The 15,752-nt window shown below is 43.4% G+C and overlaps 1 protein-coding gene across 1 annotated transcript in view; it reads left to right on the top strand.

The window, feature by feature from the left end:
• Positions 1 to 15,752, top strand: part of SCARB2 (scavenger receptor class B member 2) — an 82,611-nt gene that overhangs the window by 14,863 nt on the left and 51,996 nt on the right. The window contains 1 exon segment of the mRNA NM_001102153.1: positions 10,250 to 10,407. Within this exon segment, the coding sequence (NP_001095623.1) occupies positions 10,250 to 10,407 (158 nt within the window).

Raw genomic sequence — 15,752 nt, 5'->3', positions numbered from 1 at the left:
TTCAGTATGTGTGTATATACATATACATATTCTTTTTTCAGTTCTTTTCCATTATAGCTTATTACAAAATATTGCATATAGTTCCTGTGCTATGCAGTTAGTCCTCCTTGTTTATGTTTTTTATATAGACAAGCGTACATCTGTTAATCCCATACTTCCAGTTTATCCCTCTCCATTCCCGCCCCGCTCTTTGCTAACCATAAATTTCTATTTCTATGCGTCTGCTTCTGTTTTGTAAATAAGTTCATTTGTATTGCTTTTTATATTCCATGTGTAAGTGAAATCATATAGTGTTTATCTTTCTATGACTTACTCCGCTTAGTGTGATAATCTCTAGGTATGTCCATGTTGCTGCAGCAGGTCCTTTCTCACTCTGAAATGAGCGAGCATCCATATCTTGTCAGAAAAAGCTGGCCAGGAATCCAGAGTGTTACATCAACTATCCTGACAATAGTAGGAGGAGCAATACTGCAAAGCCCAGTGTGGGGGATGGAGGCCCTTGGCCCTGGTGAGGGAGAGCTGACCACAGCTGATGAGGCATCAGCCTCGCCTTTGTTTTGCAAGGACAGAGGCAAAGCTAGATGAAATTGTCCTCTGTATCCACTTCTGCCTTCCCTTGGCGGTCTAATTAATATATTTTATAGAATTGAGTTCCTTAGATTTTTTCACTGTAAAAAAATATATATAAGGGAACAGTTATTTTTTCTGCTTATGCAGTAGTTTATTTTTGTTGTTAAAAAAAAAAAAATCCAAACAGTGCAGAGAAACCTCACAGAGAGACTGGAAGACCCCGCCTAACCCTGTGCTGTAGAGATGAATGCTATTAGACATCTAGTGAAGGCTTGATGATTTTGAAGATAGCTAAAGAATTGAAATTGTAACATTATCTATACAGCACCCCCCTAATGTTTTCATGTTTGCATTTTATCTGCTGGTTTTGTCCACATTTATACATATTTTGCATTGTCTGCTTTTACCAGTTAGCATACATCATGAGCATGTTTCTTATTTCTATGTAGTGGTTTTTATAATCCTAATGATTGCTTTCTACTCTAGTCTGTGAATTATTATAATTTACAAAGTCATTCTTGTCCTGTTCAACATTTTAGTTTCCAATTTTATGCTAATTCCTTATTTCAACTTTAACTGAATCTTATGTAGGATATTTTATGAAGATAGTGACTAAAAACTTTTTTCTTTTCTCTTTTGTTTAACATTTGTTCGGTTGTCTATATTTGAGGAGACTCATGGAAGTGACACGATTCCTTTCTTTCTGCAGACAAAACCTGGAACCCTCTCATCTGCAATCTGAAGATGGTGATAGTCAACATCACAGTCACCATTTATTGAGTATTTTGAGTGTGACTGGAGATAAGCACTCTGCTTAAGCCTCATTTAATCCTTATAACAATCTTAGCCAAGCCCTCCTTCCCACGTGTGCCAGTGTTAGTTCAGTTGCTCGGTCATGTCCAACCCTTTGCAACCCCATGGACTGCAGCACACCAGGCTTCCCTGTCCATCACCAACTCCTGGAGCTTGCTCAAACTCATGTCCATCAAGTCGGTGATGCCATCCAACCATCTCATCCTCTGTCACCCACTTCTTCTCCTGCCTTCAATCTTTCCCAGCATCAGGGTCTTTTCAAATGAGTCAGTTCTTTGCATCAGGTGGCCAAAGTATTGGAGCTTCAGCTTCAGCATCAGTCCTTCCAATGAATATTCAGGACTGATTTCCTTTAGGATTGACTGGTTTGATCTCCTTGCAGTCCAAGGGACTCTCAAGAGTCTTCTCCAATACCATAGTTCAGAACCATCAATTCTTCAGTGCTCAGCTTTCTTTATGGTCCAACTCTCACATCTATACATGACCACTGGAAAAACCATGGCTTTGACTAGATGGACCTTTGTCGGCAAAGCAATGTCTCTGCTTTTTAATATGCTGTCTAGGCTGCTCATAGCTTTCCTTCCAAGGAGTAAGCATCTTTTAATTTCATGGCTGCAGTTACCATCTGCAGTGATTTTGGAGCCCCCCAAAATAAAGTCTGTCACTGTGTCCATTGTTTCCCCATCTATTTGCCGTCAAGTGCCAGTGTAAGCTTCCAAAATACCTCTTGCCTGTGTCAATGCAAGATAGGCAGCCTGGCACAATAGTTAGGAGTGTCAGATAAAAAACAAATCTGACTTTGATAAGGAGAGGCTGTTTAGAAGGATTATTGTAAAGGAGAAAGGACCTGGTGGTAGGGGGAGAGGATCTTGCATTTGGGAGTACATCTGACTGTATGATCTTCAGGGCCCTGAGAGTTAACCAGAAGGCTTTTCCTTTTATGAGGCATTCTTGCAGCTGGAAAGGAGAGAAACCTGAAGTTTGATTAACAAGCATTTTTTTTACCCAGCTTTATTGAGGCCTGTGCATGTGCGTGCTCAGTTGTGTCTGACTCTTTGCGATCCCATGGATTATAGCCCACCAGGCTCCTCTGTCCATAGGATTTTCCAGGCAAGAACACTGCAGTGGGTTGCCATTCCCTTCTCCAGGGGATCTTCATGACCCAGGGATCAAACCCAGGCCTCTGGCATTTGCAGGCAGATTCTTTACCACTGAGCCACCAGGAAAGCCCCAAGTGTACAGCACAGTGTTATTAACTGTAGTCACCATGCAGGCATTTGGCTACCACTGATCAGTGGGGTCAGGCTGTCCAGCTAATTGATTATGAGGCAAAAAATGGGAATCTGGAGGGTCAGCGTCTGGCCTTGTCTTAGGTAAACAAGAGAGACATCTGTGATTCTAAGTCATACAGGGAAGGGTGTTTCTTTGAAGCCAGCTATTTCCCAGAACAAAGAAGCAAGGATTCTAGAACCATTGCTGTTTTCCAGGAGTACAAGGCTCTGGTAAAATTCAGCATTGCCAGGAGCACAGGTTTGCAGTGAGTCCTGGCCTGGGAGGCAGGCTGCACCCTCTACCAGTACAGTAGATGTCATGCATTCACCTAACCTCTTTGAGCTTTGGTTTCCTGAGATGTAAAACAGGGAAGATGATTTTCCTCTTGAAGACTACTAAGAGGATTGTTGTTGTTCAGTCACTAAGTCGTGTCCCCATGGGCTTTGTGACCCCATGGGCTACAACACACCAGGCTTCCCTGTCCCTCACTATCTCCCTGAGTTTGCTTAAACTCGACCCATTGAGTTGATAATGCCATCCAACCATCTCCTCCTCTGTCACCCCCTTCTCCTCCTTGCCTTCAATCTTTCCCAGAGTCTTTCCCAGTGAGTTGGCTCTTCACATCAGGTGGCCAAAGTATCGGAGCTTCAGCTTCAACATCAGTCCTTCTAATGAATATTCAGGGTTGATTTCCTTCAGGATTGACTGGTTTGATCTCCTTGCTGTCCAAGGGACTCTCAAGAGTCTTCTCCAGCACTTCCATTAAGAGGATTGGATGAGATAAAGTGACAACACAACCCTTGGCTCTTGATAGTATTCTGCAGCTCAGAAACCTTCCATACTCCTTCCTTATACATCAGATAAAATCTAGACTTCTGTGACCCCAACGTACCTCTCTGAATGACTCTCCCTGCTCCCTATAAAACCCACGCCCAGTCAGACCTAATACCATCACTCCTCTGGATCTTTTACTGTCTCATTCTCCATATCCACTCTTTCTGATTAAATGGAGGGCTCCAGGAGAGATGGACATAGATCAAGCACCGAGGAAGGGCTCACTCTGCCAGCCAGACAGGATAGTGGAATCAACCCCAGCTGTCCAGAAGGCATCCACCCCCCATGAACTTCTCTGCTTGCCAAATTTTTATTCCTTCTTCCTGGCTCACATTAAGCCCTACCCTTCTCCGTCTCAGTTTGTAGAATTCATTGTCTGAACACTACAGAGACCACTGTTTGGTGTGCTCATTGGCCATTTATTACCTGCTACTTTACATTGTTAATTATCTTGCATGTGTATATCACCATCACCCAAATAGAAGGTAAACTCCTAGAACACAGAAACCAGGGATCTGGTTGCTAGGGATCCCCAACCTGCAACGCCTGGCACACACACATACTGTGTTTGGATGCATTGAATGCATAGTTCTATACTTTGCAAGAAAACCATGGTTATAGCATTGCTTTTAATAATTGTTCTGAAAAGAGATCACAGAGGGACACAGGTTTTTTTTCCCCACCCACAAAAGGAACTGGCTGCGTTTAGCTCTTTGTGTGTGTGTGCTAAGTCACTTCAGTCTTGTCCGACTCTTTGTGAGTCTATGAACTGTAGTCCACCAGGCTCCTCTGTTGATGGGATTCTCCAGGCAAGAATATTGGAGTGGGTTGCCGTGCCCTCCTCCAGAGGATCTTCCCGACCCAGGAATTGAACTTATATCTTATATCTCCTGCCTTGGCAGGCAGGTTCTTTACCACTAGTGCAACCTGGGAAGCCCCTTAGCTCTTTAGGGTGCTGAAGAAAGTGAAAGTGAAGTTGCTCAGTTGTGTCCAACTTTTTGTGACCCCATGGACTGTAGCCTAGCAGGCTCCTCCATCCATGGAATTTTCCATGCAAGAGTACTGGAGTGGGTTGCCATTTCCTTCTCCAGGGAATCTCCCCAACCTAGGGATCGAACCTGGGTCTCCCACATTGCAGGTAGACGCTTTACCGTCTGAGCCACGTAGGGTGCTGGATTACCAATAAGATACAGAAACTAATAGGTGCTCGATCTGTGTGTTTCTGATTCTAATGTATCTGTCTGAATTGCTTTCTCATATCTGAATGTGGTGGCTTCTCATATCTGCCCTGGTGGCTCAGATGATAAAAGCATCTGCCTACAATGCAGGAGACCAGGGTTCGATCCCTGGGTCGGGAAGATCCCCTGGAGAAGGAAATGGCAACCCACTCTAGTACTCTTGCCTGAAAAATCCTATGGACGGAGAAGCCTGGTAGGCTACAGTCCATGGAGTCACAAAGGGTTGGACATGACTGAGTGACTTCACTTTCTTTCTTTCTTTTCTGAATGTGGCTGAAATGGCAGGGGACAAGCGCTTCCTCTGGGTACCCTTTAAGGGCTCCTTGGACTTGTAGCTGTCGAGCTGCTGTCACAGGAGCTTGACTGTGGCTTTGGCTGTGACTGTTCATGCCTCTCTTCTGCTCTCTGGTTGCCCCACATCATGGTCTTCTCTCCCAGCATCTTATAAGCAAAGCTGATGGAAAATATAGTTTTCTTCTACTATGTTTTGTTGACTGAACCAATATTTCTCCAAAACCTGCATTGTCCTGGAGGAGTGGTGAGGATTAAAGAAAAAAACAAAACCCTATTCTTTTTCTGTAGGTCAGCACCAACAGGTAACCTAATATGTTCCAATATTGAGTAGCTGCACTTCTCGTTTTTGGCTGCTAATATCACCTGCGTCATGTTGCTTCTGATTAACCTCAGTTTTTTAGAAGATGTTTTCCATCCTGAGCACTTTTTTCCCTAAGAAATTCCTATATAATGTGTTATGAGATTCAAAAAAAATGGATGACCCATCCAGTTAAGGGGGATTGCCAAGGACTTCACAAAGGAGGAGAAATTATTGCCCTGCATTTTTCTGGAAATTTCTGGGTAAGAAAAAGAGGTTTTTATTTGAATGGAAGCAGATAACTTGAAAGGTATGTATGGGAGACACACCACAGGATGCCAAGTTTTTAGTAGTCCAGGCCTCCAATTCAAAATCCTCTAGGAGACAATTATTATTTCCGTGTTACACTTTTCATAGTTAACATATCAGTTTTAGGTAGGTTTTGTTCAGTGTTAACTGAGCTGTTTCTAGGGGCTGTGTGTGCACTTTATACCAGAGAAACTCTGGTATATCTCTATTGCATAGAGTTACTGTATAGAGCCTGGCTCTGACACGAAGAGACACAGACCCTTCCTTGTCCTTCCATGGCCTCTGGGTTCTATCTGGTCAGCCTCTGTCAGCTGTTATCCCCTCTCTCTCTCTGTCTTTCTGGGCCTGACTCTCTCCCTTGCTCCTCTCAGATAGCTAAGACTCCCATTTAGAAGATAAGATAAAACACCACAAAGCTCTTAAAAAAAAAACCTGCCTAAAATGATCAATTAGGCTGCTCTATGGCTGGGGTGGGGAGAGATTAATGTATGTGTGGCAGGGGTGGGGGGAAGGGAGGGGGGGTGTTTCCCCAACAAGTGAGTCTGAGCTGGATCCCAAGCTTGGAAGGAAAGGGTTTTTGTGGTTTCTCTTTAAATTTTTCCATCTCACCAATCTGACCTCAAATTGGTAAATCAGTACTGATAGTAAAGGCCAAGAATATTTCACTAATGTGCTGTTTGGATAAAAATCGGATGATTAGATGTTCCAGCTGGTGCCAAACCACAAGGAGCCCCCAGTCCTGTGACCTGGCCGACTCACGGATAGGAATTGATTTCCAGCCCTCCAGACGACTGTGCTTGTTCTGACAAGCTTGGGTTTTCTGCATGCATTTTATTTCAGCACCACTTTGTTTTTCGCTGCAGAGTCTTGAGATATTTTCCACTGAATACTAGAGTCATATCATTAAGTTCCCTTACAGCTCCGCTTCTGTTAAATTGGAGGCCTGGACTACTAAAACCTTGGCATCCTGTGGTGTGCTGTGTCACAGGGCGTGGTTTCCATCCTGTTTTGAGGCCAGTGTCTCTGTTTATCATGATTCAGATCCTCACCACTAGAGGGGTTTCAGGTGATATCATTAGCTGCTTCTTATGCAATCTAGTTATTGTTTCACTAGTGGACTTATACTCTCTTTATCCGTAGATCTCCTTTTCCTCTCTTCTTTTTAAAATTTTTCTCAGCGTTGGGAGTTCCCTAGCTGTCCAGTGGTTGGGACTCCACACGTCCACTGCGGTGGGCACAGGTTCAATCCCTGGTAGGGGAAGTAAGATCCCACATGCCGTGTGGCACACCACCCCCCAATTTTTTTTTCTCAATGTTAAGGGTTTTTTTTTTACTCATTATAAAAATTTGGAAAATACATGATCTCATCAAGGAGAAAATAGAGTCGGACACGACTGAATGACTTCCTTTTCACTTTTCCCTTTCATGCATTGGAGAAGGAAATGGCAACCCACTCCAGTGTTCTTGCCTGGAGAATCCCAGGGACGGGGGAGCCTGGTGGGCTGCCGTCTATGGGGTCACATAGAGTCAGACATGACTGAAGCAACTTAGCAGATCCCAACAGCTATCAGATCAAAATAACAGCTATCAGATCCCTGATAGTTCAGTTGGTAAAGAATCTGCCTGCAATGCAGGAGGACCCTGGTTCAATTCCTGGGTTAAGATCTGCTGGAGAAGGCGTAGGCTACCCACTCTAGTACTCTTGGGCTTCCCTTGTGGCTCAGCTGGTAAAGAATCCATCTGCAATGGTGGGGGCTGGGTTCGATCCCTGGGTTGGGAAGATACCCTGGAGAAGGGAACGGGTACCCACTCCAGTATTCTGGCCTGGAAAATTCCGAGGACCGTGTAGTCCATGGGGTCTCAAAGAGTCGGACAGGACTGAGCAACTTTCACTTTCAGATCCCAGCATACAGAGTTAGTCACTGTTTGCATTCTGGTTTATGTATTCTCAGTCTCTGATCTTTTCTTTCTTAAGCACCTCAATGATCTTAACTTTTTAAAAAATGAATTTATTTTTAATTGAGGGATAATTGCTGTACAGAATTGTGTTGGTTTCTGCCAAACATCAACATAAATCAACCATAAGTATACATATGTCCCCTCAATGATCTTAACTTTAAAAAAGCAGTTTTTCCTAAAAATACCAGGACAATACCCAGATCAAGTCCAATTCCAAAGCAGTAGTTATTTAATTCACTTCAATTTAACAGTACTTCCTTCTCAACTTTAACTATGCCTTATCTCTGTTGTTCACTCACTAAGCTGTGTCCAGCTCTTTGAGATCCTGTGGACTGCAGCATGGTAGGCTTCCCTGTTCTTCACTATCTTCCAGTGTTGGCTAAAACTCATGTCCATTGATTTGGTGATGCCATTCAACCATCTCTTGTCTTAGCTCGATATTAAACTTAATTAGCTAAATCTTAAAAAAAATGCAGTTTTTCTTTAATAACAAGTTAGCTACTAGATATTAGGTTTATGTGTATTAACCTTGGGTGCAGTATTAATCAGGCTTCTCTTGTAATGCTGGATAACAAACAACCCCCCAAACTCAGCAGCTTATACATGTTAGGAAGTAACATGTACTTCCTACTCCTTATGGCCAGGTTGGCTGCAATTTGAGCTGAGCTATGTCAGCTGACTTAGGCTGGACTCCTGGCACCATGGCTGGTCTACACATGACCATTTTAGGGCCTTGGCTGAAGGGTCACCAACTGCCTGAAACAGGGTAGCAGAGGGTGGCTGATGGAAACTTGCCATGCCTTTAAGGCCTCAGCTTGAAGCTGGGGCATTCCCATTCCATCCACATTCAGTTAATCAAGTCAAGTCACTTGGCCACACCTGAAGTCTGCAGGGTGGCAAGGTCACTCCTTGCCTAGAAGGGCCAAGGTTTTAGTTTGGGACTGTGCTCTATTTGTTTGTGAGGGGTGTCATAACAGTTAAAACAGACTGGGTGACTAAAGCAACAGAAATATATTGTCTCAGAGTCTTCGATACTAGAAGTCTAAGATCAAGGTGTCAGCAAGGTTGATTTCTTCTGCCTCTCTCCTTGGCTTGTATGTGGCTATCTTCTTCCTGTGTCTTCACATGATCCTTATTTTGTGCGTACTTATATCCTAATCGGAGAAGGCAATGGCACCCCACTCCAGTACTCTTTGCCTGGAAATTCCCATGGATGGAGGAGCCTGGTAGGCTGCAGTCCATGGGGTCGCTAAGAGTCAGACACGACTGAGTGACTTCCCTTTCACTTTTTACTTTCATGCATTGGACTAGGAAATGGCAACCCACTCCAGTGTTCTTGCCTGGAGAATCCCAGGGACGGGGGAGCCTGGTGGGCTGCCATCTATGGAGTCGCACAGAGTCGGACACTACTGAAGCTACTTAGCATATCCTAATCTCTTCTTCTTATAAGGACATCCTTTATATTGGATCACAGCCCACCCTAATGACTTCTTTAACCTTTAATTTCTCTTTAAAGACCCTGTATCCAGGGAATCTCTGGTGGTCCAGAGGTTAAGAACCCAGCTTCCAGTGCAGGGGATGTGGGTTCGATCCTTGGTTGGGGAACTAAGATCCCATATGCTCTGGGGCAGCTGAGCCCCACACTCCAGAGCCTGGGTGCCACAACTAGAGAGAGGTCTGGGCAACACAACAATGACCCGACACAGCCAAATAAATAAATATTTTTAAAAATAAAAGACCCTGTCTCCAAATACAGTCACATTCTGAGGTACTAGGGGTTAGGACTTCAATATGCAAGTTTGTTTGGTGGGGGGCACACACAGATTAGACCATAATACATAGTAAGGGTGGGAAACAAAGGAAAGATTGTAGACAAAGAATACCCTAAGCACTAGTGTAGCTTAGCTTTCTCATTTTTAAATCAGGGATAGGCGAATCTATGCTAGGGGTCTGCTGGGCACTGGATGAGAAAATGCATTTAAAGCCCCTAGTGGTGGAAGTGGTAGGAGTGGGTGTGTGTCAGTCACTCAGTCGTCCAACTCGTTGTGACCGCATGGACCATAACCCGCCAGGCTCCTCTGTCCATGAAAATTTTCAGGCAAGGATACTGGAGTGGGTTGTCATTTCCCTCTCCAGGGGATCTTCCTGACCCAGGGGATCAAACCTGGGTCTCTGGCATTACAGGCAGATTCTTTAATGTCTGCACTGCCAGGGAAACCCCAGGGGTGGGTATGGTTCTACCTCAAATGGGAGGACCAGCTTTCTGGCCCTCTGGCCCTGTTCCCTGGGCGAGCTGGGTGAGCTGGGAATGCATGCAGCTTCTCAGAGTGGCCTGACTTCCATGGAAGCTGTCTGACCACTAGACTCTTGGTAACAAAGCAAATAAGGCCTGTTGGTACTCCAACTGTGGCCTTAGCCATGTCTCCATCCATGAGCTATGGCTCTAGCTTGCAGCTTTTCTTTACCACACATATTTATTGAACACCTCTTATGGTTTATAAGTGTTGTGGGCTCCATACTGCCACAAGGCGTGGCCCTGCTCTCAAGAGACTGCAGCCTGTGAAAAAAATAAGTGAGCTGGGAGGTCAAATGAGAAGGTGTCCCTCGCTCCACCTGTGTGTTCAAAGCCTTATGCTGTATAAATCTCTTTGTCCTCCTCTAGAATATCGTGTTAAGGAATGGTTCCGAGACTTTTGACTCCTGGAAGAAGCCCCCTCTGCCTGTGTACACCCAGTTCTATTTCTTCAATGTCACCAATCCAGAGGAGATTCTCAACGGGGAGACCCCTCGGTTGGAAGAAGTGGGGCCATACACTTACAGGTGAGTCCTCAGCACCTGCCTGCCCTGCCAACCAGAAAACGCAGCAGCACCCCCTGTGGCCTGAGCCCCCGTCTCTTCCCACGGGCCTCCTCAGTGTGCTGCACGGGAAGCACAGGTTCTGACTACATCTGTCTGAAGCGCTGCTGGTGGTGGGCACATAGCTGTGAATGAATGGCTTTGTGGATGGGCCAGTCCCAGCCTGTTGTGTTTAGAAATGCAGCTGCTTCTTTCTGAGCTGGAGAATGTGGTTACTAAGCCATGAATAGCTGCTTCCACTCCCTACCCTTTTAAGGTGGCCCCTGATTTTCTATGGCTTCCCGGGTGGCTCAATGGGTAAAGAATCCACCTGCAATTCAGGAGATGCAGGCGGACATGAGTTCGATCTCCAGGTCTGGAAGGTCCCCTGGAAGAGGACGTGGCAACCCACTCCAATATTCTTGCCAGGAGAATCCCATGGACAGAGGAGCCTGGCAGGCTACTGTCCATAGGGTCACAAAGAGCTGGACACGACTGAAGGGACTAAACACATGCATGTGATTTTCTATAGTGACCTTTAGGGTCTTTCCCTTGTTCTCTCCCCACATACCTAGTCTTACGCCAGCTCCCAGAATTCATTGTTAGTCTGAAGACAGGCCTTTCTGTCTCTTCTTTTTCTTTTTTAATTGAAATATAGTTGGTTTATAGCTTCCCTGATGGCTCAGTGGTAAAGAATCCGCCTGCCAATGCAGGAGACCCAGGTTTAATCCCTGGGTAGGGAAGATCCCCTGGAGAAGGAAATGGCAACCCACTCTAGTATTCTTGTCTGGAAAATTCCACAGACAGAGGAGCCTGGTGGGTTACAGTCCATGGGGTTGTGAAAGAGTCAGACACGACTGAGCAAGCACAGATGAGATGATAGTTGATTTATCATGACTAATTTCTGCTGTATGGCAAAGCAGTTCAGTTATACTGAATGTATATGTGTACCTTCTTTTTTTATATTCCTTTCCGTTGTGGTTTATCATGGGATATTGAATATAGTTCCCTGTGTTATATAGTAGGAGCTTGTTTTTCTATCTCTTCTTATTTACTTCTTTCTCCTCCCCTCCTGAGCACAAAAGATAACCAGGTGGCAGAGTGGGTTAGAGTCGTTGGCAGTGACCACCGATTGTAAGCATTGGGGAGTTAGAATTTCTTTAATCATTTTTTAGAAAGATTAGTAGAGGGAGGTGCTTGGGGATCTTATGGTCAGAGTATTTTCCCCACTGTTGCAGTATCTCCCACACCCCCAAGACAGTAACCTCCCCCACAACCTTTGCAAACATCTTTTCAACAAAGTTTCTCTTTACCAAGTTAAAAAAAATAATATTAGAGGAAGCAGATCTTTCTTCAGAACTGCTGTGTGGTAAAAATAGGACGAGATTCCGTCGTAACCGATTGCTCAATAAATGGTTGCTGACTGATTCAATCGTTCTGAGTCAGGACTGTCTCGGTGCTGGAACTCAGAGATAAAAGTTCCCTGTCCCTGCCTCAGGTGCTAAGGGTCTGACTCTGGAGTCGAATGGCCGGTTGTCAATCTCACCTCGGCCACTTACCAGTTCTCTGTGCTTCTGTTTCCTTATCTATAAAGTGGGGATAAAAATAGGACTTCCACCATGAGATTGTTATGAAGACCGAGTCAATGGGTCAGTATTTATAAAGTACTTAGACTCGTGTCTGGCATGGAATTAGTGCTAGTTAAGTGTTTCATGTTATTATTAGTCTTAGTGGATTGTCTTAGTCTGTGTAAATCAATGCCCAGAATAGTAAAGATCGGCTTTATCATCATGAAGTGAAGTGTAAGTTGCTCAGTCGTGTCTGACTCTTTGCAATTCCATGGACTATACAGTCCATGGAATTCTCCAGGCCAGAATACTGGAGTGGGTAGCCTTTCCCTTCTCCAGGGGATCTTCCCAACCCAGGGATCCAACCCAGGTCTTCTGCATTGCAGGCAGATTCTTTACCAGCTGAGCCACGAGGGAAAGCCTGTATTATCATTGTATAGTAGAATTTGAAAAAAAAAAAGACAACACTTGGGTCCTCATTTTAAAAAGCATTTTTGTACATTGAATGCCTCAAGAAACTCCATGGACTAGGTTAAGCCAGGCCTGCATTTGAGGGTGTACAGCCAGGGGACTGAAGTTGAGCCAGAATTAAGGTTTTTGAGTGTCCTGTTTGTTTTGCAGTTTTAACCATTTTTTAATGGTGATTTAAAAAAAATAATAGAAAATATACCATCTTTACCATTTTGAAGCGCAATTCAGTAGTTTTAAATATATTCATATTGTTGTAAAAACAGACCTGCAGAACTTTTTCCTCTTGCAGATATGAAGCTGTTATAGCCATTATATCACACCCCTTCCTCCTCTCCCCTCAGCCCCTAGGAACCACCAGTCTGCTTTGTTTCTATGAATCTGACCACTGTAGACACCTCATATAAGTGGAATCATACAGTATTTGTCTTTTGCTGTGTTTGACTGAATTCCTTCGAGTGGGGATGATGACTGACTCCCTGCAAGAATAAACTCACCCAAGAACTAAAGGAAAACCCCTACGGTCTTCCCTCTGGGTCTTCTGGGCCTGTTCCCGTCATTGTTATCCTCGTCTGAAAAAAAGATGTAGGTTCTAGTCATAACCCAACGAAATCCAATATTTCATGAAGACATGTTGTGGGCCATGGCGTCTGCTGCCTTCATGTGCTGTTGTAGATGTGGTCATGGGGGTAAATAAATCCTAGAAGTGAAATACTGTCCAACTGTCACCATACTCCCCAATGTTCCCATCTTCAGTTCAGTGCAGTCGCTCAGTCGTGTCTGACTCTCTGCGACCCCATGGACTGTAGCCTACCGGGCTCCTCCGTCCATGGGATTTTCCAGGCAAGAATACTGGAGTGGGTTGCCATTTCCTTCTCCAGGGGAACTTCCCAACCCAGAGATCGAACCTGGGTCTCCCGCATTGTAGGCAGACGCTTTACTGTCTAAGCCACAAGGGAAGCCCCAATAAGTGTCAGATCAAATCAGATCAGATCAGTCACTCAGTCGTGTCCGACTCTTTGCGACCCCATGAATTGCAGCACGCCAGGCCTCCCTGGCAAATCCCAGAAGTGTTACAGTACCATGGCTTCACCATTAAGGAAACACAGATACTGTTATGTCTCATGGTAGCTCTTGCTCAAAATATCATCCATGATCATAAATATTTCAATATTATAGTGCTTGTTAGACCTGCTGCTACATCTTGTTTAAAGTGTCAATAAAGAATCCCACATTGGGACTTTCCTGGCATCCTATGGTTCATTTTTATGAATCTTCTTGAAGATTTTAATTTGTGTAAAAGCATCAAAGAGTACAACAGTAGCTGTCTATAAATGACAAAAGACTTAAATTACATGATTAAAGATTTGATTACCGTGCAGTTGACAAACTTGGTTATTTCTGTGACAATACAACATTTTAAGAAATAAGTAGAATCATAACTGAAAAATTATACCAGGACATACAGGACATACTAGATTTTTAAAAATTCCATTGATTTTCTAGACTATGTTAATGACATTTACCCATGCATTATAGCCACTTATTTGACAATGTTTCCCGTGTAATTTAACATATCAGATAGACCTAATTAGTTTCATACCTCCTTTGAAGATGTTTTAGGGTTCCTCTTGTAGTCAAGAAACAAACTCACTTGGACAATGCAGATAGTGGAGTGCAGTTTATTACACCAGTGGGCCCAAGGCAGAGTCCCTCTTAGCCAAGGACGTGAACCAGTTTTTGTGAAAACCTTATATACCCTAAGTGTATGTGCCCAAACCCACTTCCCCAAATTCCCTTAAACTAGTCTGAACAAAGGAAAAAGAAAGATACAATCAAAGTTAACCAGTGATTCATATGCCCTAAGCCTAGGTAGTTAACAGGGGACAATTATCAATAGGCCCGCGGTCATACCACAATAAGCATAGTAGAATGTTTGATTCTATTCAGTTACACGAATAATTAGGGTATTCTTTTAGGCAAAGGAGAGTCTAGGTATGAGCCCTGGGGCTCTTCCTTCTGGGGCCTGGTTTTCCCGTTGGTATGTCGTTTCCATAGATACTGGGCATATAGCTCAAAGTCCACAGTGCGGCCCAAGATGGAGTCCTGCGTTCAAGAGGGAGCCTGTTCTGTCTGTGTCCTCCTTCACTCTAAGGCATTTGAATGTTAGCTAGAGGTCAAAAGAATTTCACTTAGAATTGACTTGGGGAAGTTTGCCAAAGATATCGAAAGGTTTACAACACTTGGTCAAATAGGTCACTGTGAAAAACTCTTATTTACTTAACCAAAATGACAGATTTTAAAGGCAAATACAGACTGTTACAACACATCACTTAAAAGGTAGAGAAACTTTTTTTAAACTGTTATCAAAAGCAAATCAATATTCCAAGAAAACTTTGGTTCTCTTAACACAGAGAAAAAAACAAATTTTGATTTTGTACTAACTTACTTTTAATGTTGAAATTTGTTTACTCGGTTAAATTTTATTTTAATCTTAGCCAGTCCCGACCATGTATGAAACTCTTTTCAGGGTTTCTTTCCCATGATGCTTCTAAAACTTTCTTGTCTTCAGGTTTTGTCCTATGCTTTCTTTTTCTTTCTCTCTCTCCAGGACAAAATACCTTCTTTTCCTTTAACAAAATGCATTTCCATTCCTTATATTGTTTTCCCTTTCATACAAAGATGTTTTCCTTATTAATTTGTAGTTTTAATTACATATATTAATTAGAATTCTTTTTTTTTTTTAATTTAATTGGAGGATAATTGCTTTGCAATGTTGTGTTGGTTTCTGCCATACATCAACATGAATCAGCCATAGGTATACATATGTTCCCTCCCTCTTGAACTTTCCTCCTACCTCCCCCCTCCACCCCAGGTTGTCACAGAGCACCAGGTTGAGCTCCCTGCATCACACAACAAATTCCAACTGGTTATTTATTTTATATATGGTAATGTATATGTTTCACGGCTACTTTTTCAACTCAGCCCACCCTCTCCTTCCCCCACAGTGTCTGCAAGTCTGTTCTCTATGCCTGCATCTCTATTGCTACCATACAAATAGTATACCTCGCTTTTGAAATGCCATATATGAAGCACTCTATTCTTTTATAGTATTTTGTCCTCATTAGTTCATGAAAGAGATGAACCATCTCATTTCTTACTTTAATTTTTGAATTCCCATTTGTCATAATTTCCCACTTCTATTACTCTTGCCCTTTGATAGGCTCCCTCTTAAAGTGTTTTGGGTTAATTCTACTTGCCTTCTTAGAATAGCTTTTTTTTTTAATTTTTAAA

This window comes from Bos taurus, chromosome 6 (assembly GCF_002263795.3).
Source record: "Bos taurus isolate L1 Dominette 01449 registration number 42190680 breed Hereford chromosome 6, ARS-UCD2.0, whole genome shotgun sequence".
NCBI classification, from domain to species: Eukaryota; Metazoa; Chordata; class Mammalia; order Artiodactyla; family Bovidae; genus Bos; species Bos taurus.
The sequence above is the reverse complement of the archived record's forward strand: the minus strand, read 5'-3'. Positions and strand labels throughout refer to the sequence as shown.